Source organism: Manis pentadactyla, chromosome 5, assembly GCF_030020395.1.
Source record: "Manis pentadactyla isolate mManPen7 chromosome 5, mManPen7.hap1, whole genome shotgun sequence".
In the NCBI taxonomy this organism is placed as follows: Eukaryota; Metazoa; Chordata; class Mammalia; order Pholidota; family Manidae; genus Manis; species Manis pentadactyla.
This window is the reverse complement of record NC_080023.1, coordinates 31,208,475-31,232,868: the sequence shown is the minus strand read 5'-3', so window position 1 is coordinate 31,232,868 and position 24,394 is coordinate 31,208,475. Positions and strand designations below refer to the sequence as shown.

General features: G+C 42.3%; 1 protein-coding gene across 7 annotated transcripts in view; it reads right to left on the bottom strand.

Moving 5' to 3' along the window:
• Positions 1-564: 564 nt before the first annotated feature.
• C5H4orf19 (chromosome 5 C4orf19 homolog) overlaps positions 565-24,394 on the bottom strand; it is a 77,257-nt gene continuing 53,427 nt past the window's right edge. For 3 of the 7 annotated variants that reach the window (XM_036908443.2, XM_036908445.2, XM_036908447.2), the window contains exons 2-4: positions 15,871-15,920; positions 3,357-3,410; positions 565-2,296 (exon numbers count right to left, since the gene is read on the bottom strand). In XM_036908443.2, the coding sequence (XP_036764338.2) occupies positions 1,372-2,296; positions 3,357-3,388 (957 nt within the window). In that variant the 5' untranslated portion in view covers positions 3,389-3,410; positions 15,871-15,920 and the 3' untranslated portion in view covers positions 565-1,371. Of the gene's footprint in view, positions 2,297-3,356; positions 3,411-4,658; positions 4,720-15,870; positions 15,921-18,594; positions 18,763-24,394 lie in introns of all 7 variants that reach the window. The other 4 variants (XM_036908448.2, XM_036908450.2, XM_057502147.1 and 1 more) reach the window with 3 other exon arrangements.

Sequence of the window (24,394 nt, the reverse complement as noted above, 5' to 3'; positions counted from 1 at the left end):
ATCCAATAGCCAAGATATGGAAGCAACCAAAGTGTCCATCAATAGAATGGATAAAGAAGAGGTGGTATGTATATACAACAGAATATTATTCAGCCATAAAAAAGAAAAAAATCCTGCCATTTGCAACAGAGTAGATGGACCTAGAGGGTATTATGTTCAGTGAAATAAGCCAGGTGGAGGAGGACAAACACCATTTGATTTCACTTATTTGTAGACTCTAAAAACAAAACAAAACAAAATGAAGAAAATAGTGAATTTATAAGACACTGAGAAGTGAGTGTTGGTTGCCATGGGGGAGGGGTTGGGATGGGTGGATGGGGAGGGTGAGGGGGATAAAGGGGCACAAAAATTCTCAATCATAAGCTGGTCACAGGGATGGTAGTACAGCATGGAGAATACAGCCAATGATTCTGTAACATCTTCCTATGTCGACAGATAGTAACTGCCTTAGTTGGGGTGAAGATTTAATAATACGGGTAACTATTGAACCACTGTGTTGTATACTTGAAAACAATATAAGATTGTGTATCAACTATACTTCAATGAAAAAAAAACAGACAGACGCGCATGTTATTTTTTAATTAGAATCAGACATTAAATGGCATACAACACTCTACCTATCTCTGCTGCTCCAAATATCATGAATTTAAAGCCCAAATATGACATAAGTGGTTTTAAGAATTATTTTGACTGGCCTCCCCAATCCCAAAGGAGATTAAAAAGTAATAATGTAAAAAAGTTAAGGTCAAGGTGACTTAGTATCACAGCTAATGACTAACCATTTGTTTACTGGTGGCCTCTGCTCCACCCTTCTGCTGAGCTTACCTCACTGTCCAACAGGTGGTTAGTTATTAGTTCCCCGGGGAACTGTCACTGAAGGTAAGGCATGCTCTGGGAACACACTAGGCACTTTTATATGTGTAAGTTACCTTTTCCAGGTTGGGTACAATATGGCTCTCAAAAGCAAGATGGAGAATTTATGGTCAAACAATGCTCTGTGATCTGTGCCGTGGGGATCAAGCCCTGGGATTTCAGAGCACTCTCAAAATTATCCAGAACCAGGTGTTCAGGGGGAGCTCTGCAGGCTGGTGAGCAGGCTGTTTAATTTCTGCATGTGCTGCGGGCACAGGCATATCAGCCTACCCTGATTTTAATTGTGATGTCTGCAGTGACAGCCCATTTACCGAGTGATGCGCTCAGCGTGGACGCAGTGGGGTGGCACCGGCACTCACCGCCAGCAGGACCGATGCTGTGCATCCACAGCCAGGAGGCAGCACTGGCACATGCACAGAGCATCTGTGTCTCAGGTACGGACGCATGCCTGCGTGTGCAGTGCGATGCTAGCTTATTTGTCTGTGCTAAATCCCTCCCCTAATCTGTCTCATCCACATCTTCTCCTGCAGTAGCTGCTTCCAAAGCCGCAAGGGCTTCGGCCACCGCTGCGTCCTCTTCTGCCATCTCCCCACCTCTGTCTGTGGTGGAGCTGTGGACATCCTCCCACCTGTTTCTCAAATCGAGCACAGCCACGGCCTGAGCAGGGGACTCTTCTTTAAAATAGACACCCAGAACTTCTGCTGCGCCAGCCTCATTTAATGAATCCCAGCTTCTCTTCATGGACAGGGACACATTCAAACCATGCTCCCCAGCCCTGGGGTGAATTCCCTTCAGGGGCAGCTCCTCAGCATGACTCTGAAAGAGACAGTCCTTTTCTTCATGGTCAACGCTGTCTCCAGCTGAGCCCCAAAGTTGAGGATAATCCGGGGCCGGTATCTGGAGGACAGGGTCTTGTGCTTCCAAAGCGGGACGTTCTGCCTTGGTGGGAGCCCTGGAGTCCCCATTTCGGAGGACCTGGGTCTCCTCCGAGGCCGGCGGCACACAGTCTTGTTCCCTGGCATCCCCTCCGTCAAGGAAGGGTTGAGTCGGGTGAACGCTGTTGGTGGTACTGGCCCAGAAGCCTCTGTCATCTTGGTGGGACCCAGGATCCCCGGCGGGCGGCAGGGCAGCCGCGGGGCCAAGGCCATTGATGGCACCACTAGTCTTCTCCACACAGTGGTCCCCTCCGGTACCCCCCTGAGGGAGCGGCCCTTGGTGAGGCTGGCAGGGCTGCTGCGGACCTCCTGCTCTGCTTCTGCTCGCAGCCCTCTTCAAGCCATCACCCCAAAGGTCATTTTTATGCACCAGGACCTCACTGCTCTGTTTGCGTTTTAATTTAACAGTGTCTTCTTCATCTAACTTGCAGCTGTTGACTTCGTTGACGTAGCCAGGGGAGGGCACTTGAACTGGATCAAAGAGATAGCTGGAGGCGAGAAGAGTGAGCAGTGAGGCAGCTTAATTATTAATTAGCTTTATTTATTAATGACTTTATTAATAACTAGCTTCCATTATTAGTACTTTCTACTACAGGTTCCACTTCTTTCTACTGTTCCTATTGACTTGATTTCTGTGATTACTCTTTTAAGTCTATGTGTATGTCCAAATCAATTAAGAGATAGTAGGTATAAAAATGTTCTACCAGTGGAAATAGATCTCAAGAAGAGATCCAAAAGAGGGTAGGAAGAAGATAAAAGTACAGAGTGGTTCATGGAATTTAAAAAAATACATAAAACAAATGTCTGATAACAGGGAAATGAGTGCTTCAGGATTGACAGTCTATCCCCTCAAAGGAATATTATGCAGTCATTGAAACAATAAATATGAAATCTGGACTAGCATGAAAGATACTTACAATAAATAGTTATTACAATAAATGTTTTTTGAATAAAGCCAAACATTATGATTATAGTGGAGTAGAATATTTTTATGTATGTATGTGTATACATATATATGGATAAATAGATACACGTATATAGATATAGATATGGAAGAGGGCTAGAATAATAAAGGTAATTTTATTTGTTAAGGAAGCAAAATCATCAGTTAATATTTTCCTTTTATTTTATGTAGAATTCTATATTAGTTACCCACATTATAAATGGAATAGAATCTGGACAAAACTAAAAGCACATAGGTGATGGGGCGCTTATTTTCAGCGATGCCATTTCAGGTAGCCTCTGAAATCCAAGCTTTTCTTTGTGTTGAGGCTCTCTGGAGAAATGGAAATTCAACCCAAACTAAATTCAGTCTCAGAGCATGATGGCGGTCCCAACATGCTGTAAGCAGTGAGCAAAAAAAGTTTAAAAATTGAGGCCACATGTCCTCTTTAATGATATCAGAAAAATTGCAAACTCTCAATTTGTTGGCAATGCTGGTCCTGCCCCAAACTGGATCAATGCGTGGAATCCACGCATGGTCTCTAAAAGTGCCTCCATGGTAATCACGAATTCCTCCATTCCGATGAGGCATGTTTTCAACTTTACCTTTGTATCATTTTACAGCATCTGCACCCCATCTGGATTATTTTTTGTTACCATCTGGAAAAGAGAGTGTAAAAGGAGAGAACATCATGAGTGACATTTTTAAAAGGAATTATGTTTGCTTTTTTTTCCCTAGGTACTCCAAGTTAGTGGAGTTACCAGGTTTACACTGATAAATAAAATCCATGATATTTGGCAAAAGGACCATACTGTGGTGCAAGGAGGACACTGTTCACTGGGAACACCTTCGTGTACCCAAATCACCCATTCGGGTTCTCAAGCATTTACTGACACCTGTCTCTGTGCCCCACCCTTTCCCCAACCTTGGGAGTTATGTATCACCATTTTGCAAATGAAGAAACACAGGCTGAAGAATGTTAGGGGGAGAAAGGTGGGATTGAAACTGTGCCGCTTTCTATCCCATTGCCTATTCTTGGGCGCATGGGAACCCAGCCAGGGCGCAGCCACTGGGCAGCAGCAGGAGATGTAAGGGAGAGGAGCGGGTTCCTTGCCAGGGTTATTAGCTACGGAAGTACCAAAGGACGTTAGGATACGGGAGTTCCAGCTGGAGTCAGCATCACAACATTTACCTGTTTTGCCTTCCCCATCACTGGGCCCATGCCAGCCACCATCCACAGCCTCCAGTCTCTGGCAGCTCAAGGACATGCCCCTTTGGGTTTCCTGGTGGCAGATGGACTCAGGTCTGTGCTGCTTTTATTTCACCTGCCCACTCACTGTTCCCTGCCCTTTCCCTAGTTTCACTTTTCCTGATAATTGCCCTTGGAATAAAATCTTCTCTTCATATAAAACTGACATTATTCTGGTCCTTCCTCTGAAAATCCTAAAAATTAGTGTGGGTGAATCATTAAATCCTTCTCCATTTCTAATACCTACTACCTGTAAAAAGAAGCCCATAACAATCTAAAGCCCCACTCCCTCTGTCTCCATATGATGTTTGCCCTAGGAAGGGAGGTCATTCACTGTTGGCTGTGTTGCCGCCTCCCCATTCTACTTCCTTTCATTTGTAAATTGAATTCCCAAGATGCTACTTCCTAAACGTTTACCCACAGAGTAAGTGACTGGTGCTTTTTAAGAAGTTATAGGTTGGTTGGTTACAGGGGACTATGTTTATGGTGATAAGTAAAACCCACAAATAACCTTCTATGGAGGGCTGAAAAAAATGGCCCTCCGAAAGATATCCACATTCTAATCTCTGGAATTTGTGAATGCTACCTCATAATGACCGCCCCCAAACCCCCAAAATCTTTGCAGGTGTGATTACAGATTTGAAATGGAGAGATTTACCTGGATCATCTGGTTCAGAGCCCAGCTCTGCCTCTTACTGGCTGTGTGTCAGCTATTTCACCTGTGAACGGGGATAATGACATATCTACCATATAGTGTTGTTGGGGATTATATGAGTTAATATTGATAGTAAGCATATACTTATTGCTCAGCCCTGTTTGGATACAGCATGTTAGAAAACAGAAAAGGCAGAGGCCCTGCACCTAAGATGTAATCCAGTTGCCACGACACACATACAAACCAGAGCATTAACAACACCAAGTAACACTTGTTCCTGGACTAAGGGCAGAATTGTGTATTTATATTATCTGTGGCCCCAACTGACAGATGTTAAAGTCCTGAGTGCAACAAACATCCCCTAGAGGGAGAAATCCCTGGGGCCTATCCAGCAGTACCTGCGTGCAGCCTTTTCCTTTCTCAGAGCACTCTCAATCAAACGGCCCCCTTTCCAAAGCCCAGGATTTTGTGCCCAGCCTCTGCTCCCCACTTACACCCATTTTTAGCTAACACTCCATACATCTGTAGGATAGATAAAAAGTGCCAGCATGCACCCCCTCACCTCCACTAACCCCTCTTGTCCCCGCCTTTATCTCCCTCCCCCTCCACAATCTGCTCTAAAATCCTGCCCCTTTCCAGCTTGCAATACCTTTGTTTATCTTGGACTCTGTTTTTTTTTTAAAAAAAATCACCCAGGAGGATAGGGGGCAAAAAGAAAGAAAAGGGCAAAAAAAGGGCTTTGAAGGGTATGAGAGAGGGCCCACTCTGGGCCACCCTAAGGTAACGGAGACAGCTGTGAAAGAGTAATCACTGAGAAACACCAGCCGGGCCAGCTTCAGGAGGGTGAGCCCGAGAGGTGTAGATGGAAAAGGTTTTCTGGGAGGAAGGTAGGAGGGAGGGAGGGAAAGAAGTGGGAAGGAACGGAGGGAAGGGCATGCCTTGCATAATGCCTTGTGCTCCCAGCTGCTGACCAAAGCTGACCCTCACCGGGCTGGAGCTGGAGTCTGTCCCAGGCTCTCCTGTGGCAGTGGGCACATGAGCAACAGGCACTCAAGTGTGACTACCACACAGATTTAAGAGGCAATGCAGACCCATGCTTCCCTGTTTCTTACAGAATTCACATGCCTTTTGTGGCTTTTAGGTTCCCCCCACCCCAGGAAAACCCCAGGATCAGTATTTTTCTTCAAAGAAATGTAGTTATAAAGGACATTTTGCTGTTTTTCTCCTTTCAGGATCAAGTTCCCATTTTGGCCCCTCTCCCACTTGCCTCCCTTTAGGGCACAGCACAGGGGTTTCCTCTAGACCTGGTTCCTACCTGAGGGCCTAGCTCGGCACCTCCCAGCCTGGGATGCAGCCTCTTCCTGGTTAGACGGTGGGCCTCTTCTCACCTTACCCCTGAGGGTTCCTTCCCCAGTCACAGTCCTTCTCGCAATGAGACGGCTCTAAGCTCTGACATCCAAGGTTTGTGACCGCTGACACCGAAAAGGGTGGGGACTAATGCATTTACACCCAGCCCCCACTTGCTCTATCTGCAATCATCTATCCCTCCTTCTATCAAATCAGTCTCCTTCTCTTTTCATGTCGCTCCCACATTCACATCCCGCTTTTACTGAGTTCTCCCATTTCCAGGTGCAAGAATGAAATACTCCTTGTCCAGCATGACACATGGAAATGGGAGAAAAACAAACATGCTCTTCTGAAGTCGGATTGAGTCAAATGGGCAGTCAGCCTGCTTCCTCTCCGCCCCGCACTTTGACAACAGCTAGCTTCAAGGGGGAACTCAGCTGTCAGGTGACCTTTATTACCGAGCAGAATCAAAATGTACTTTCTCTCTGGAGTATAAAAAAGCAACAGAAAAGCAAAGGGCAAATCCTTTGCCAGCATCATCTGGTTTACACAGGGAAAAAGCAAATACCATTAGGATGGTGTGTCCATCACTGGCGCCTGCCTACGCTGGCAGTCGACTCTGTCTTATGTTTTGGGATGAAGTTAAACAGCCCTGTGTTTGAAGATGGACACACTAATGCCCTGTCAATTACTAGTCAAGTCTCCTTGCTGGAAAATCCTGTTTCACAAGTGCCTTGTAGTGGAGAGTGGGGGAAAGGGGGAGGCCATGGAAAACAGGAGTTTTCTAAGGAGGCACAGAAACTGACTATTCATTAGGAAGTCAAGGAAACATTGAAAAGTTTCAACTCAGCTAGAAAGGGCTGCCTTTGAATAGTAATGGGCTTAAAGAATGACAGGGACAGGTCAAAAGGACACAGGAACCAAACCATACAGGTTCTACTGGCCAAATCTGGAACTGGAGCACCAAAATAAACACTACCGATACAAAAGATTGCAATCCATTGAATGAAACAAGGATCTATGAATCCACACTGCTACACATGTAAAAAAAAGGGAGAGCTATGCTACCATACAAGGAACTAGAAAAATGACCAATGGGCAACCATCATAACAATAGTTGACTCGAGCAAGAATTATCAATGGATGCTGAGACTAGTGGGTCAAAGTTTGAGGAGAATGGGACAGTTAGTTTCCAAGTATTTCCCCATCGTATGCTTCAGGGCAAAACAGTGTCTTTGCAGTTGAGAAACCTGGCACAGAGCACCTGAATCAAATGGTCAAAGGTAAGATTCCCTAACCCAGAGCATGTGCCCTGATGATGCTCTCAGCTCAGCTGCACTTCTCTGAGCTTCTTGCCACATGAGCAGAACCGAGTTTGAAGCCTGGAGCCACACTGATCAAGCCCAAGTTGAGGAGATACTTTGCAGAACCACTGGTCTGTACTCTTAAAAAAAAGTGTTATTATGAAAAACAAAGACTGTGGAACAATTCCAGATTCAAGGAGATGAAGGAGATGACAAGCGGATGTCATGCACTGTTCTTTTGCCAAGAGGCCATTATTGACACGATTGATGAAATCGGAATAAGGCCTGTCGATTAGGGAACAGTATTAAATCAATATTAATTTCCTGATTTGGATCAGTGCGCTGGAGTTATATGAGAATGCCCTTGTTCTTAGGAAATACACAGTGTGGTATTTAGGTGTAAGGGGCATAGTATCTGCAACTTATTAAAATAATTCAGAAAAAAATTGTGTGTACATAAAGAAAGAAAGGAAAAGTAATAAATGCTAACAGGTGGGAACTGTGAGTAAGGGTATATAGGGATTCTTTTGTACTTTTGCAACTTTTCTGAAAGTCTGACAAAATGTCAAAATTACAAGAAAATATGGGAAGTTAAAAAAAAAAATCTCTCCCTAACCTAATGTCAGTGTTTGTTCTTGTCCAGGGTTAGGAGCGAGCACCGGGAGGAAATCACCGCCGCTACCTAGAAAGCCGCTCGCGGGCAAAGGCCCCGGAGCGGAGCTCGCCAGAAGCCTGCCGGCCGTCTGGATGAGGCTGTCGTTCTGAGGACGTCCTGGGGACCATTCCTCCAACCCCAGCCCGCAGCACCGGAGCTCTGGAGCGAAGCCACGGTTCCTGCCGTCAGGCTGCCCCCTCCAGGGAGGGAGCGGGGGCCGGGCCGTCGGCGGCCAGTGGGCGGCTGTCCGCCGCCTCTCCCAGCACGAGCTCCTCGCAGGCGGCGCCCGACCCCGGGCAGCGGCGGCGCGTGCGGAGCCCTCCTCGCTTGTCCCTCAAACGAAGTACTGCCCGGTGAGTGACGGGCGACGACGGGATTGTCTAAGTTATTCCAGCCGAGGGTTACCCCTCTCCGAGACCAGCTCTCACACTACCCGGAGGTCCCGAGTGACGAGACAGGCCCACGGGCTGAGCGTGATGGCGGGGACCCCGGCTCCCCGTCCCCGGCCTGGGAACCAGCAAAACCTCTGTTAAGCCATTGGCAAGAATCCACGAAGTTCTGCTTCAAGGGTCCTCCTGGTCAGTGAGCTTTAAAAGCAGCTGCTGGGAAGCGGTTTCGGTTTATGGAATTTGGAGTTCGTGGAAGAGAGTTACGATAAAAATTAAACACACTTCAGCTCTGTTTGAAAAGCCAACTGGCTAATGTTTAGAAAACAGTTGGGATTGTATGTAACCTTGTCAGCAGGTGAAGTCGACAAACATTTAGGGAGTTGCTTCTGGGTGTGGAGCACCTGGGTTCAAGAGGAATGAATAAAAGTAACTACCAGGCGCTGAAGAAACTAGCAGGCATTCTAGAAGAAACGAGAGACCGCCTGCCCAACTTCACAGGCAGTACTGAATCGGTAACTGAAAAAAGACACAGTAAGCTCTTAACTACCCAATCTAGTTCCTAACCAGAACCATTTCTTCCTTTACCAGCAGGCTTTGAAAAGTATTTTTCAGTATATTTCATTTTCTCCTTACAAGGCTGAGCTTCAGTGATTTCAGAGAACCTGAAAGGCTATATGAAGACCTTATATTATCACCATCATCAAATAGTCCATTTTATGTCAACGTCCTACCAATAAACATTAGCATCACCTGGAACTGGGTTTGATGAGATGGGTATTTATTTATGTACAGAGATGTGTTCACAGAGTTTCCCTCCAAAAAGGGTTTTCTGCAAATAGGTTTGTGAACAGCAGAGATTAAGATGAACATTTATGGTTATAAAAAGGAATTATTTCACCTTGTTTGACCCAGTATTTCCCCAATTTATTAGACCACAGAACTCCCCTTCCCTCCCCAAAGACTCAATAACAACCTATAAAACTTGTGTTTTGTGAAGTATTTTGGGAACAACAACTGTTGAAATGTCGGTCCTAATAATCAGGGGTAGTTTTGTGCCCCAAACTTAAAGTGTAATGTGGTGTTTGAGTGAACTCAGCCAGGCCAAGAAGTGCCAGCCGTAAGAAGGCTGCCTCCTAGCAGTGGCTCCACCGCCAGCTGCAAGGACATGGGGAAGTTGTGTAGTCTCTCGATTCCTTAGTCTCTTTATCTGCAGAATGAGTCCATGACGTCAAGGTTCTCTTCCAAATCTAACCATCTAAACGGTGAACCAGTGGTGCGGAACTTCCCTCACCGACCCTCTGGTCAACTTGGCCCACACACTGTTATCTCACTGAATACAGAGGCAGGGCAGGCTTCAGTGTGACTCTTTTGCAGGCAGGGAACCCCGCTCAGTGGTTTGCAAACTGCCCTATCGCCAAACCTCTGAGGTGTGTCTGAGTCCCAAGTCCACACTCACCCCAAATCATGATACTGACTGAACGGAAGTTTCTCCTCCCGCTTCCTCCTTCAGGCCCTGAGTTCCCTAGCTCATGCCCTCAGGGTTCGGCTCTGTGGTGGAGGTCCCCTCAGCCTCTCTGCCAGGAGCACCACTGACCAAGGCCCTGGGGCCTGCAGATGGGGAGAGAGTGTGTGTGTGACAGCAAGTCCCTGGGAGGGAGGTGGGCTCAGGTCACAGGACTTGGGGGTGGGGTGGGATGGGGAGGTCCGCTTGCTGAGGATTAGGGGGAGGTGCAGGCTACTGGGCTAGAGGGCAGCTGATGGGTCCCACAGTATTGGCTTGTGACCCTTGGCCTCTTGGTATATTTGCATTTAAAAGGTAATCATGTAAAATTTAAGTTTTCAGGAGCGAAGGAGTCAGACTCCGAGGGTGAAATGACAGGGTTGAAATTGGTATTTCTCTATGAAAGGCTGCCCTAGGCCCGCTTGAGTCGCACCGTTTCAAGGGCTGCCTGCCTGGCCTTCCCCGGCCGGCCCTGCTAGCTGGCCTGCCCAAGGAGGGCATCTACACTGCTCCTATGGTGCTTCCACTGCATGAACTCTGAGGAGCCAGCCGGGTTCCGGTCCCACGACTTCACTGCTGCTGGGGCATAGGACCCTTGATGTCTGTGTTGAATGTGGAAAGAAAAGTTTTTTTACAATAGTGATACTGTCAGTCCGTTGTTTTTCTTCTTCTCATCCTAATGTTACTATATTGCAATCATTTGGTGGAACTTGGAAACATTTCATAGGCCCTGTCTTCTTTTCAAGATCTGACACCATGTTTTTCTTTTCAGATGTAGTAATTAGTCTGCTGTCCTTGGGACAGATGTTTCATGAATGGTCACGGTCATCACACAGCATCTTCACTGACTCCACAACTCACCACTGAACCCTTGGTATGTACCAGGCACTGTGCTAGGTTCTGGGAAACAATGGCATCCTGGGTGCTCCCTGAGAGAACTGAGTCTTGAGTGTGAAATTGTGTGTGTGTGTGTGTGTGTGTGTGTGTGTGTGCACTGAGCTTGGGTATATGTGTGGAGCAGGATGGAATTTATATAGACACTGGGAGTATTTCATCGCACTGCACCAGCATTCAGTATAGTGGTTAGAGGAGTGTTGGGCCAGAGCTGTGGTTGCAATTCTACCTCTAGAATTATTAGCGTTAGTAGCACTTACTAGCTTGGCAACATCTACGCAAATTTCTCAGCTTCTGTGAGCTGCAGATGGCTAATCTGCAAAATGGGAATGATACAGTGCCTGCTAGTCAGGATTGGTTTGAACATTAATGATAAAAGTATGTAAGGCATTTGCTTTAATGTCTGGCATACTGCCAGTACTTCTGAATGAATGTAATGTAGTTAACATTTGAGGATTTATTGTGTATCAAATACTGCTTTAGGAATTTTTTTCTATTCATTCATTTCAACTTTACAACACTTCTTTAAAGTGAGAACCAGTATTTCATAGATAAGTAAATGGAGGTAGAAGTTAGAAAATGGTATAGTATAGCTATTATAAATGCTGTTATAATTTTTATTAGTAGTAGTATTTCCTGGCTTCTGTCTTGGTAGGTTCTATTGTTTTCTGAGTCCACCGATTACACAATAAGAAACAGCCTGTGATACAGTAACTTTTGCAAAAGGGAACGATCTTGAACCGTGACAGAATTTTAAGGTGTAATTTCAGAGATTGACCACCAGATGGAAGTATACAGCAGTTATTTAATTTCAAGGGAAGGATTTGGATTGGCACAGGCGTCAGAAACGAGATTTGGCAAACACAGGAGAGGTGCTTTGTCTTGAGGCAATGTTAAGGGGTAGGTGATGTGGTAAATATTCCAAACAGTTATTGTCACGTCTAAGTCCTGGTGGCCATGGCACCACCATATGGCAGGGCCTCCTCCAGCTCTGGCCAGGCGTAAAGTTTTCTTGTACAGAACATTGTGGGGTCAAAAGGCTCCTGCAATTCTATAGAGGCCTCTGGTGACAAAATGACTGCTCACCAAACCCGCTAATGGGAGGGTCTGGTTTGTTCTCTCCCACCTGTTATGTCTGGACAACAATTTTATGGAAGAGGCTGGGGGAGGAAAGAGCCTGTGGGGTGGAGAGGGGTCCAGTTCCTCCCCCAGCTTAGATATGCTGTCCATTTGGCTGCTGTTGGGGCCCCACCTTCCAGATGAGGGTAAGTGGCCATGAACTGAGAGATAAGTCAAGCGACAAAAATACATATAGACCAAGGTTTTTGGGGAAGAAGCTAATTATTTTTATTTAAAGTAAATTCAGTATATCGTGTTTGAAAAGCCAAAATTTTCATGAATTATTAGAATTAAACAGAAGGCATTACAGAAATTTTGAGTTCTGTTAATAGCTTGTGGTCAGCCCTCTAGATACCTCACCAGTTACCTGGTCCTCCTGTGCCCCTGATGGGAACTGTTTTAGGGAAAATGCTTGAGAAGCTGCGCCCCTTTCCTCTGCCCTGTTAACTCTGGGAGTAAGCTCTTGTCTGGAGCAGGCGAGGTACAATCCATTATTTATTGAGTAAAGATGGGTGTGTGCATGCCAGGGATCCTGGCAGACGCACTGAGGTGCAGAGGGCATGGAGTGTATGGAATGAATCTCCCTGGGTCTGAGTGGGGCCTGATAACCTGCATTTCTAACAGCTCCCAGGAGATGCTGCTACTGCCTGGGGACCACACTTTGAGAACCACTGCTTTACTGCGTTAAGGAGGTCACAGCAGTCCAGGCCTCTTTGCTTTGCTATGCTGCTGCTGGGTCGAGGGGTGGACTAACATCCTAAGACCACTTGTGGCTTGGGGAGATCCTGGCAAACAGCAAGGTAGCTACTATCACCACTGGCCCCTTTTGGTGACAAAAGATGTGGCCCAAACCAAGTTGGCCAGAACATAATTTTATGCTGGTCAGAACATGATTTGGTCAGAAACTAAAACCTGTAGTCACTGTCCTCAATCCCATTTCTAACAGTACAATTTTCCCATCCTCTTAAAGTTTCCAAAAATTGTGTTTAGTTTTTAGAATTTGCTTTAAAACACTTTCTAGTTTATGTTCAGTCTTTTATCCTTCTCTGTTAGGGGTTGTCATAAGGAAAAATTAAAATAACCAAATGTCTAGTAAGACAGGATCAATCTGAACAACCTAAGAGCTTGCTAGGTGGGGCACAGCTGGAACAACCTAAGGCATTAGGCTGGCCCACTGCTTGTCTGCTCTCAGATCAGCCTTCTCTTGCTCAGTTCCCCAGGGCACCATAATGCTGAGGAACCCCTGCCCTCTGGATGCAGGAAGTCCCACCGATGGAAGATGCTGGTGTTAGACTAGAGGGGGAAGATGGGAAAAGCCAGCATTCCTACCCTTCTCTCTACTTTGGACAGTGTCCGGTCCATCCTGGGAGTGGCTGTATCTCCTCCACCAACAGCCCTGCCCTCCCTGGTGCCATGGCGCCTCAGCACGGCCCAAGCAGCTAGTTCTGTCTCACCCTAGGATGGTGACATCCTGCCCTGACCAGCTCTGCATTGCCTCACTATCTCATGTGGTTTCCCAGCTCTTCTAATACCTGCCTAACCCTATATGCAGGCTATAACTTCCCTCTGTTTGAAAGGAGGAATTCCCATTTCTGATTGGACCTTGCCTAATACAAATAATATCCTGGCCAAAGACTTTCTAGCTATGTTACTACATAACATATAACAGTGTTGGAATTGATATTGGCAAAAATTGGTATATATAATGTGCATGTTGCTGCCTGCTGCATGCCTGACGTAGGCAGGTCATGGGGGGAGGATGGGAGGATGTCAACAGTGGTTGGGGAAGCCCTCCATGATCCCTATCCAGTCCTTTTCCCTTTCCCACCCAAAACTGGTCTGCTTGCTATGCAGTGTAACTTCCAGACAGGTCTCCTATCTTGCCTTCCAAGCCCCTAAACCCTTCCTGTATATATTCTAAAATTACCACCGGAGCAAGTATAGAGGACATAAGGACCTTCACACCATTTTCAGTATCTCATGAAAATGCTCAGCATCATTAATGGATGTGATTGACAATGGTTAACAAATAAATTTCAATGTTCTTCATGTCTGCTAAAATGCAGAAGGTATTCTCTATTTTTAGCATAGGTGGCAGGCCATATTAATTCATTTCCTATTATCAAGCTAGCGGCAGGAAGTTAATTTTTAATATGCCCCTAAATGCTTCACTGAGGCTACAATTCAACAGTTGAAGATGAATACCTAAACCCTTGGAGTTGGTAATGCAGATGTCACCACGTGCTCATCAATGTGCTTCTGAAGTATGTGTTGGGGAAGTCATGCAAATTAAAACAGCACTGAAGAGAAAGTGGCCTATAACACCCTACATATAGCTCAACTCCTCACACACATAATCTCAGTTACAATGACAGATTTCATCAATGATATGGGATTAGATGTTTTCCCCAAATTCTGCCTGGGTAGAATCTTGTTCACTGATGAACCAACAGATTCTCACTGAAAATCTAATGAAGCCCGTGGTTCAGGGCTCATCACACGGCGCCTGAAGATGCGGGCCAGGCCATGACCTTCCGGATGGTTTTTAGTCTCCGGGGATAGGAGCAAGTGTACTTTGGTGAATCCTTAGATAATGCGAACATAGTTTATTTGAGAAGATTTTTAAAATCTGAAATGAAGATGATGTGTCTTCACTTAGCACATACAGTTCTATGTCTTTGTCTGTGGGAGTCAGGGACCTCCTTCCATCACGCTCCTGACGGTCATGGCAGTGGCGTCACCTGATAAAACGGCTCAGCCTGTTGGGCTGATCTACCTGACACTGGTTCAAGTTACAGACGGAGCTCAGCATCACCAATCTTTAGTAGGGTCTCTGCTTAAAAACACCAGAAACATCTATGGCCTTGGTACATGATCAGCTTCATTTTTACTGCCACGTTACCAGAAGGAGTGGTCGAACCACATGTATGCAATCAAATGGTTTTGAAGAGGAGGAAGAACTTAAAAATCCAGTACACAGAAGACAGTCGAGAGCTGTAATTAAGGGAGAGGGCTCTGAAGTCAAAATCTGGATTGGCTTGTTCTAAATAAATGTGTGATCCTAAGAGGCTTAACTTCTCAGTTTTACCAGCCAGTAGATGAGGAAAACAGTAACACTTAACCTCACAGGGCTTCTGTGAGGGTCACATGATTTAAACATGTCATGGGCCTGGCAAAGCGTACCTGACAAGTAATAGGTTCTTAATAAATGTTGACTGCTCTCTTGTTGATGGTCATTGTCTGGGATATTCTTTAACCACTGGGTGCTAGTCACTCTCTTACCTGAATTACTACAACATCCTGTCATCTGTACCCACCTGTGTCTCCTGATATGTTTGCCACATGGGAGGCACATGATCTTTCTAGGACATGAATCTGAATCATATCATTCCTCCTGCCTAAAACTTCTCACAGGTGCCCAACGTCCTCAGGATATTTAATAACATATAATCATGAAGATTATATCAAACTTACACAGAGCTTCCTATGCACCAGGCGTTAATCTACGTGCTTTATATGTGCAGTCGAGCCTCTTTATTCATGGATTCCATAGCTGTGAATTCATCTACTTGCTAAAATCTATTTATAGTCCCCCAATTAATACTCACTGTGCTTTTGTAGTCATTTGTGGGCATGCGTGGAGGGGCAACAAGTTTGAGTCGCCTGTCGTGCATGTTTCTAGCTCAGCTCAAATAAGGCAACGTGCTGGCTTCTGTGCCAGCTCTCATTGTAAATCCTCCAGCATGAAGCCGGAGCTGGCTCATGCCTCATCTCACAGGTTTTAAAACTGTATCCCAAACAACAAAAGTTAGAAGGAAAGCACAGAATTCTGCTTTAACCTGAATGAGCCAGAAAGAAAAAGACATTGGGGATTGCTCCTTCTACTGGTTTTAATGTTTTAGGTAATAAAAACTATACTGAAAGATTGAGTAATAGAAAATTTAATAGAAAGTGCAGAGAATAGATTATTTTCCCAAGGCAGAAGAAGGAAAAGAAAATAGCTTACCTGTTGTGGAGATTGTCCATTACTTTTCTCTAGAAGTTTAACGTCTTTCCCTGAAATACAAAAAAAATTAGAAATTGAGGTCTGCCAGTTGCCTCCTTTCTGCAACTAAGTTGCTCCTTGAGAGTGAGAGCAGGAAGCATCTCCTGAGGGGTTGTAGGCAGTGATGTGGGGGGAATGGAGCTTCTGGCCTGGACAGTCTGCCCAGGCAGGAGAGGGCTTAGACACGTGCCAGGCCTGGGTGTGCAGCCTAGCTCCTGACACTCAGCAATTAACAATTTGCCCAAATTTCAGTGTTTTCCTCTATAAAATAAGGTTGTAGTGAGATTTAAATGGCACAGCATGTAAGCTGCCTATCACAGGGGAGTGTGCTGAAACTCTTCAATAACCAAAAGCTACTGTCATTATTTATTGCTGTTGATAAATATTACATGATAATATACCTCTTCTCTGATGGGTAAAGTTTCAATTAGGCAGAAAAGTAATTCAAGGAATGTGCTTCTCAGAGACATTATCAATCAGAGTTTCAGTGAATACATGTACAATAGTTCAATAAAATACATAATTTAGAAAATAGTTTAACTTATAATGAAAATAATGATGTATATAGAATTTGAGACAGTAAAGCAATGTCCAAATTTTTAGCAACTTCTCTATGATTATTAGAATAATTCACTATATACAGGCACAACTTTTTTGAGAAATGCTTATAGTAAACTACATCTTGAGATAATGAATTTGGCCTCAAATTTATCTAAAATATTGGAATGGTTATATCCTTTTAGTAATACAATTTTATAATCCTGTCAGCAATGTCTTTTCACTTGGAATTATTTCTTATTGTTAAATAATTCCTTAAAATCTAAAATGATGACCAAATGTCACACAATTTGTTATTCTTAATTTTTACCACAGTACTCATAATTCAACTCAAATATTATCTGGTAAGGAAGACATCAGAAAGGCAAAGTCCATGCTCTCAGGGAACTAAGCATCTAGTTGAGGTGGGCAAGGAGACAGACTTAGTGTACAAATCACTAAAATGTTATGCAGGGTACAAATAATGCCATCAAAGGAGCACAGACAAAACCTGAGGAGATTCAGGACTGGGACGCTGTGTAACTGGGATGGTGGTACTCGAACAAGACAGTCAGTGAAAGATAAGGAAGAACCACTGTAGATGGAAAAATAATGATGTCAAGGTGTGGTGGGAAGGCCCTTCAGGCGAAGGCAGTGTGACAAAGAGGAACCAGGAAAGGATGAAGTATTATTCAGTCAACAAATAATTGAACTCATACTGTGTGCCAGGCACTAGGAAACTGCAGTAAATAAGATGCTGTGTTGGGTGTCCTAAAGAATGACAGCCTTATGTGCAAAAGAGTAAATATTCTACATTACTTGGTGTTTAAAGAACTTGGAACTTGCCATGTAGTTGGTAGACACATATTACAACCAATGTGCTTCGTAGGAAATCAGTTAGATATGGCAATTCAGAGTTATAGTGAGAATCTCCCTAGGGTGAGGGATGGAACTCTGAAGAGGTAGCATTTAAACTGAATCCAAAGGATGACATAGAGCCAGCCATGCAAACAATAGTTTTGAGCAAGCCCTTCCCGTTAAGAAGCCTGAAGTGATTCTGCATGCCTACCAAGTCACTAATATGCTCAGCTAAGAAGGCCTTCCACAACATGGCAACAACGGCCTTCCGAGATGATCTCTGAAACTCCTCTAGCCACTCCTTTTCCAGCCAGTCTGGATTTTTCACTGTTTTCTGAACATGCCTGTATTTTGTTTCTATGCCTTTGGACATACTATCTCCCCCAGTTGGCATGCCTCCATGCCCACTGACATTTTGCAAAATTCTACTGATCTTTCAGAACTTATTTCACACACTACTTCCTTCATGAAGATATTTTTTAAAAATCCCAACTAAAGGTAATTCCTCCATTCTTTTAATTTCTGAAGAATTTTTAACCTCTTGGATGGCTCTGACCACTTTCTGCCTTGAATTACAGTAATTCTTTTCTATAATGTGCCCTCCATTAATCTTTAAACTTTCAGTAAGGAGGAGTCATGGTTTTATCATTGTTTATCCACATGTTGTATCTCCTGACACAGTGACTTGCATATAGATGGTATAAAAATATCATAGAAGATTTTAAGATGCTTAATACCAATGTATAGTATTATAAAACAACATGCATATTTAATCAAATCTAAGATGTGCATATATTCATTAACCCTGTAACATCTCTGAAATTGAAATGCATCTTACAATCATTGGCACTTCATGTTTAAATTGGTGGCATTGTTTTCTATTTTTGTAGTGTATAAGATAATGGTACATTACAATCGATGACATCTACTATTCAATGAATTGTAATCCTACATTATAGTTTGTTACCTCAGGAATATATTAAGCATAATTTTTATGAAAAATACCTTATCTTAAATGAGTGTCTACCTTGGGCACGAGCTGTAATTATACAAAAATATAGAATATGGTCTATTTCCCAAGAATCTTCTAAGACGGAAACTAATAATATCCAGAGATGGAGTAAGAATTTTATAAGTTATAGGCACTATATAAGGATCATGTATCAAAACAAAAACAATAACCGTAAAATAAGACACTTAAAAGAAATTCTATCTTTTTTTTTAACCAGGATGACTTTTTGAAATAATAAATTCTTTCAAAAGAAAAAAATTTCCAAGTAGAAAATATACCTGCTTCTCTGATGCCTTGGGTACATGACAAATTTGTTGGGAAGAAAGCACTAACATTACACTGGGTTGTACATGGTGAGGACTCGGTGGCTGGTGAAGTCAATCTTGGTTTAGCATCATGGAAATTTGAGAGAAGCAATCCCAGTGCAGTCGAGCTGCCAGGGAAGGCTCCATGGGAAAACGGGGCCAGGAGAGATGGGTAGAAATTAGTTAGGCAGAGTGGACAGTTCTAGTAAAAGCAAAAGGACAGGAAGGATTGTGTCTTGTGCAAAAGACAACGGGGAGACCCCTGCTGTGGATTTTGGGGATGGATATGGCATATGTGACCAGGTTATTGAGGCCCTTGAAAATAGTCCCCAAAGACTGAACATGACACTTTTGGCAAAGGGTGTGGGCTCTTGACCAGCAAATGACAAGATGGCAACAATATATCAGGAAGCCTCAGGTGTTAGCAGCAAGCAGGGAAAATTAAAAGGGTTAGGTGCAGAGAGTCTTGCTAAGAGTCGATCCTTTGAATTACATGGTGGGATGAAAAGAGCCTGGTGGGTGGTGACATTGAAGGGAATCCAAAAGGAGCAAATTTTGAAAACAATTTTTTCAACCTTTCTTTGATTTTCAAGTTAAGCATGAATTTTTCAGGCCCTTTAAGAAATTAAGAGCATAAATTTCTCTTACTACTTGATTTATACATTTATTATATATAGTGCCTTGAGAAAGTTATGTTCCCTCAATACTCATTTCTTTATGTGCAAAATGATAATTATAATAGTACTTTTTTCAGAGAGTAGTTAGGATTAAATGGAAAACACAGTATTGAGCACAGTGGTCAATAGAAACTACAATCTCAACAATGTCAGCTACAATTTTTCATTCATCATTGTCATTGTCATTATCACCACCAACACCATCTCTTAGTCAGCCTTCTATATACATTTCCCTGCCAACACTGGAAGTTCTTTGAGTCCAATGACCACATCTCATTATCTTTGTTTCTTCACAAATGAATACAAGGTAGGACTTCTAAAATATGTACTGAAGATAAAAAAAAAACCCTAGATCTCCATGAAAGAAGGGATTTTTATGTCAAAATAAATAATTATTAAAATTATTCATATTCTTGGATGCTGACAGGTATAAAGAGTGGTGGTTCCATTAATCAGACAATTGGAAGCAGAACTATGTATTGTATTTGAGAGATCCTGAATTCAGCAACTAGCCTAATTAGTTGAAATGATGGATGGGAGAGGATAAAAGAGAGGTGGTAGACAGAACAAGTGCACCTTCCATTAAAAAGAAGGGGGGGCATACATTCATAAGGAGAGCAACAGAGGAGATGAAAACAGCCCATGGATGTGAAGTAACTGACCTAGAAAGTCAGCAATATAGAAAGTCAAGAACTAGCCCAATTTAGAATGCAGAATCCTTAAAGACTTTAGGAAAGTAGGGATAAAAAGGAGTGGGCTAAAATCAGGTTAATTTGGAAGGTATTTAAGAAGCAGTTATGTTCCTAAATATCTTATGCATACCTTTCCTAAATAATTTTTTGGGTGTGTTTTACTCTCTGTCTCAATCAAGGAATGTAAGTTTAGTATCTGGGAAGGGTAAAATGGGGTTCCTGGACCAGAAGCACATTACAGAACACAAAGCGGAGGGCAGGGGTTCAGAAGCCAAAAGTGGAGGATTAAGTGAACATGTGCATCAGCATCACCCTCTAGTTGTTCTCCAGGAATCTGAGCAAAGTCTCTAACATGAAAGAGACTGAAACCAACCAACCAGCCAACCCATGAAAAAGCACTTGAAGAGCAGGGAGAAGTTAAAACAAAAACAAAACAATTGATGATAATATCTTCATCATGTCACTTGCATCCAAAAAGAAGGGAGACTGGCAGGAAAATGATGGCAGAGTAGGAAGGCAAGGCGGAAACTTCCTCCCACATACACACCAAGGACACAACTATAGTAAAAACAACTAACCTTGGAAATGACCTGAAGACTACAGAACAGACCATCTACACCTGGGGAAGAAGAGAAGACCACATAGAAAACTGGTGTGAAATGTTGTCACATCAGACAAAATAGACTTCAAAACAAAGAAAGTAACAAGTGACAAAGAAGAACATTACATAAGGATAAACAGATCAGTCTAAGAAGAGGATATAACCATTATAAATATCTATGCACCCAACATAGAAGCACCTAAATATGTAAAACAAGTACTAACAGAACTAAAGGAAGAAATAGACTGCAACTCAGTCATATTAGGGAGCTTCAACACACCACTTACATCAGTAGATGAACCAGACAGAAAATAAATAAGGAAACAGAGGCACTGAACAACACACTAAATCAGGTGGACTTAACAGATATCAACAGAACATTCCACCCAAAAGCAGCAGGATACACATTTTTCTTAAGTGTAAATGGAATGTTCTCCAGAATAGGTCACATATTAGGACACAAAAGATCCTCAGTAAATTAAAAAAGACTGAAATTGTATCAATCTACTTTTCATATCACAATGGTGTGAAATTAGAAATCAATTACATAAAGAAAACAAAAAACCCCACAAACACATGAGACATTCTCCAGAATAGATTACATACTAGGTCACAAAAAAAACCCTCAATAAATAAAAAAAGATTGAATTGTTATCAAGCAACCTGTCAGGCTACAGTGGTATGAAACTAGAAATAAATTACATGAGGAAAACAAAAAAGCCCACAAATAACAAGGAGGTTAAACAACATGCTTCTAAATAATCAGTGGATGAGCGATCAAATCAAAGCAGAAATCAAGCAATACCTGGGGACAAAGAAAAAAAGTACAACAGTCCAAAATTTGTGGAACACCACAAAAGCTGTTCTAGGACAGAACTACATAACAATATAGGCCTACCTGAAGAAATGAGAACAAGCCTAAACAGTCTAAACTCATACAGTCAAATAAACTACAAAAAGAAGAACAAATGAAACCCAAAGTTAGTAGAAGGAGGGACATAATAAAGATCAGAGCAGAAATAAATAAAATAGAGAAGAATAAAGCAATAGAAAAAAATCATTGAAACCAAGAGCTGGTTCTTTGAGTAGATAAACAAATAGACAAACACCTAGCCAGACTTATCAAGAAAAAAAATTGGGGGCACACATGAACAAAATCAGAAATGGAAAAGGAATAGTCACAACAGATACCACAGAAATACAGAGAATTATTAGAGAATTCTACCAAAAATTATATGCCAATAAATTGGACTACCTAGAAGAAATGGACAAATTCCTAGAGAAGTACAACCTTCCAAGACTGACACAGGAAGAAACAAAGTATGAACAGAACAATTGCCAGTAACAAAACTGAATTGGTAATCAAAAAACTCCCAACAAAAGTCCAGAAACAAATAGCTTAAGAGCTGAATTCTACCAAACATTTAAAGACCTAATATCCACCCTTCTTAAAGTACTCCAAAAAGTAGAAGAGAGAATACTTCCAAACTCATTCTATGAGGCCAGCATCACTCTAATACCAAAACCAAAGACACTACAAAAAGAAAAGAAAAAACAAGAAAAAGAAAATTATAGACCAATATTCCTGATGAACATAGATGCAAAAATCCTCATCAAATATTAGCAAACTGAATTCAGAAATACATCAAAAGGATCATCCATCACAACCAGGTGGGATTTATTCCAGGGATGCAAGATGGTACAATATTCGAAAATCCATCAACATCATACACCACATCACCAAAAAGAAGGACAAAAATCACACGATCATCTCCATAGGTGCTGAAAAAGCATTTGACAAAATTCAACATCCATTCATGATAAAAACTCAACAAAATGGGTAGAGGGTATGTACCTCAACATATGAAGGCCATATATGACAAACCCACAGCTTACATGATATTCAATGGTGAAAAGATGAAAGCTTCTCCTCTAAGATCAGGAGCAAGACAAAGATGTTCACTCTCACCACTTTTATTCTCCATAGTATTGAAGGTCCTAGCCAGAGCAATCAGACAAGGTAAAGAGATAAAAGGCATCCCAACTGTTAAGGAAGAAGTAAAGTTGTCACTATCTGCAGATGATATGATAATATATATAGAAAAACCTAAGGATTCCACCAAAAAACTATTAGAATAAATGGTGCAGCAAAGTTGCAGGATACAAAATTAATACACAGAAATCTGTTGCATTCCTATATACTAACAACAAACTAACAGAAAGAGAAATTAGGAAAACAATTCCAGTTACAATTGCATCCAAAAGAAAAAAATACTTAGGAATAAACCTAATCAAGGAGGTGAAAGACATGTACTCTGAAAACTGTAAGACACTCATGAGAGAAATTAAGGAAACACAAATAAATGGAAATCTATCCTCTGCTCATGGACAGGAAGAATTAATATTGTCAAAATAGCCAGCCTGCCCAAAGCAATTTATAGATCCAATGCAATCCCTATCAAAATACCAATGGCATTTTTCAATGAACTAGAGCAAATAATCCTAAAATTCATTGGAACCATGAAAGACCCCAAATAGCGAAAGCAATCCTGAGAAAGAAGAACAAAGCTGGGAGGATTATGCTCCCTGACTTCAAGCTATACTACAAAGTGACAGTAATCAAAACAGTATGGTACTGGCACAAGAACAGACTTATAGATTTATGGAACAGAATAGAGAGCCCAGATAGAAACACATGCATACATGGTCAATTAATATATGATAAAGGAGCCATGAATACACAATGGGGAAAAGACAGTGTCTTCAATTACTGGTGTTGGGGAAACTGGAAAGCTACATGCAAGAGAATGAAACTGGATTACTGTCTAACTCCATACATAAATATAAACTTGAAATAGATCAAACACCTAAATGTAAGACATGAAACTATAAAATTCTGAGAAGAAAACATAGGCAAAAATCTCTTGACCAAAAACTTGAGCAATTTTTGTCTGCATATATCTCCCCAGGCAAGGGAAACAAACTAAGAAATGAACAAGAGGGACTACATCAACCTAAAAAGCTTCTGTACAGCAAAGGATACCATCAACAGAACAAAAAGGCAGCCTACAGCATGGGAGAAGATATTTGTAAATGATTTATCTGATAAGGGGTTAACATCCAATATATATAGAATACAATATATAGAATATATTCACATACCTCAACACCAAAAGAACAACCCAATTAAAACATGGGCAGAGGACCTGAACAGATATTTTTTGAAAGAAGAAATACAGATGGCCAGTAAGCACATGAAAAGATGCTTCACATTGCTAAGCATCAGGGAAATGTAACTCAAAATCAGAATGAGATATCACATTACACCATTTAGAATGGCCACTATCCAAAAGACAAGAAATAGTATTGGTAATGATGTGGAGCAAAGGGAACCCTCCTACATGTTTTTGGGAATGTAACTTGGTACAGCCACTGTGGAAAGCAGTGTGGAGGTTCCTCAAAAAACTCAGAATAGAAATACCAAATGACCCAGTTATTCCATTTCTATGCATTTACCCAAAGAAAACAAAATCTTTGATTCTGAAAGATATATGCACTCCTGTATTTATTGTCGCATTACTTCCAATAGCCAATATATAGAAGCTACCAAAGTGTCCATCAGAAGAATAATGGTTAAAGAAGAGGTGGTACATACACATAATGGAATATTATTCAGCCATAAAAGAAAGAAATCCTGCCATTTGCAACAAATGGATGGACCTAGAGGGTATTATGCTAAGTGAAATAAGCCAGGTGGAGCAAGACAAATGCCATGATTTCATTTATTTGTGGAATCTAAAAAC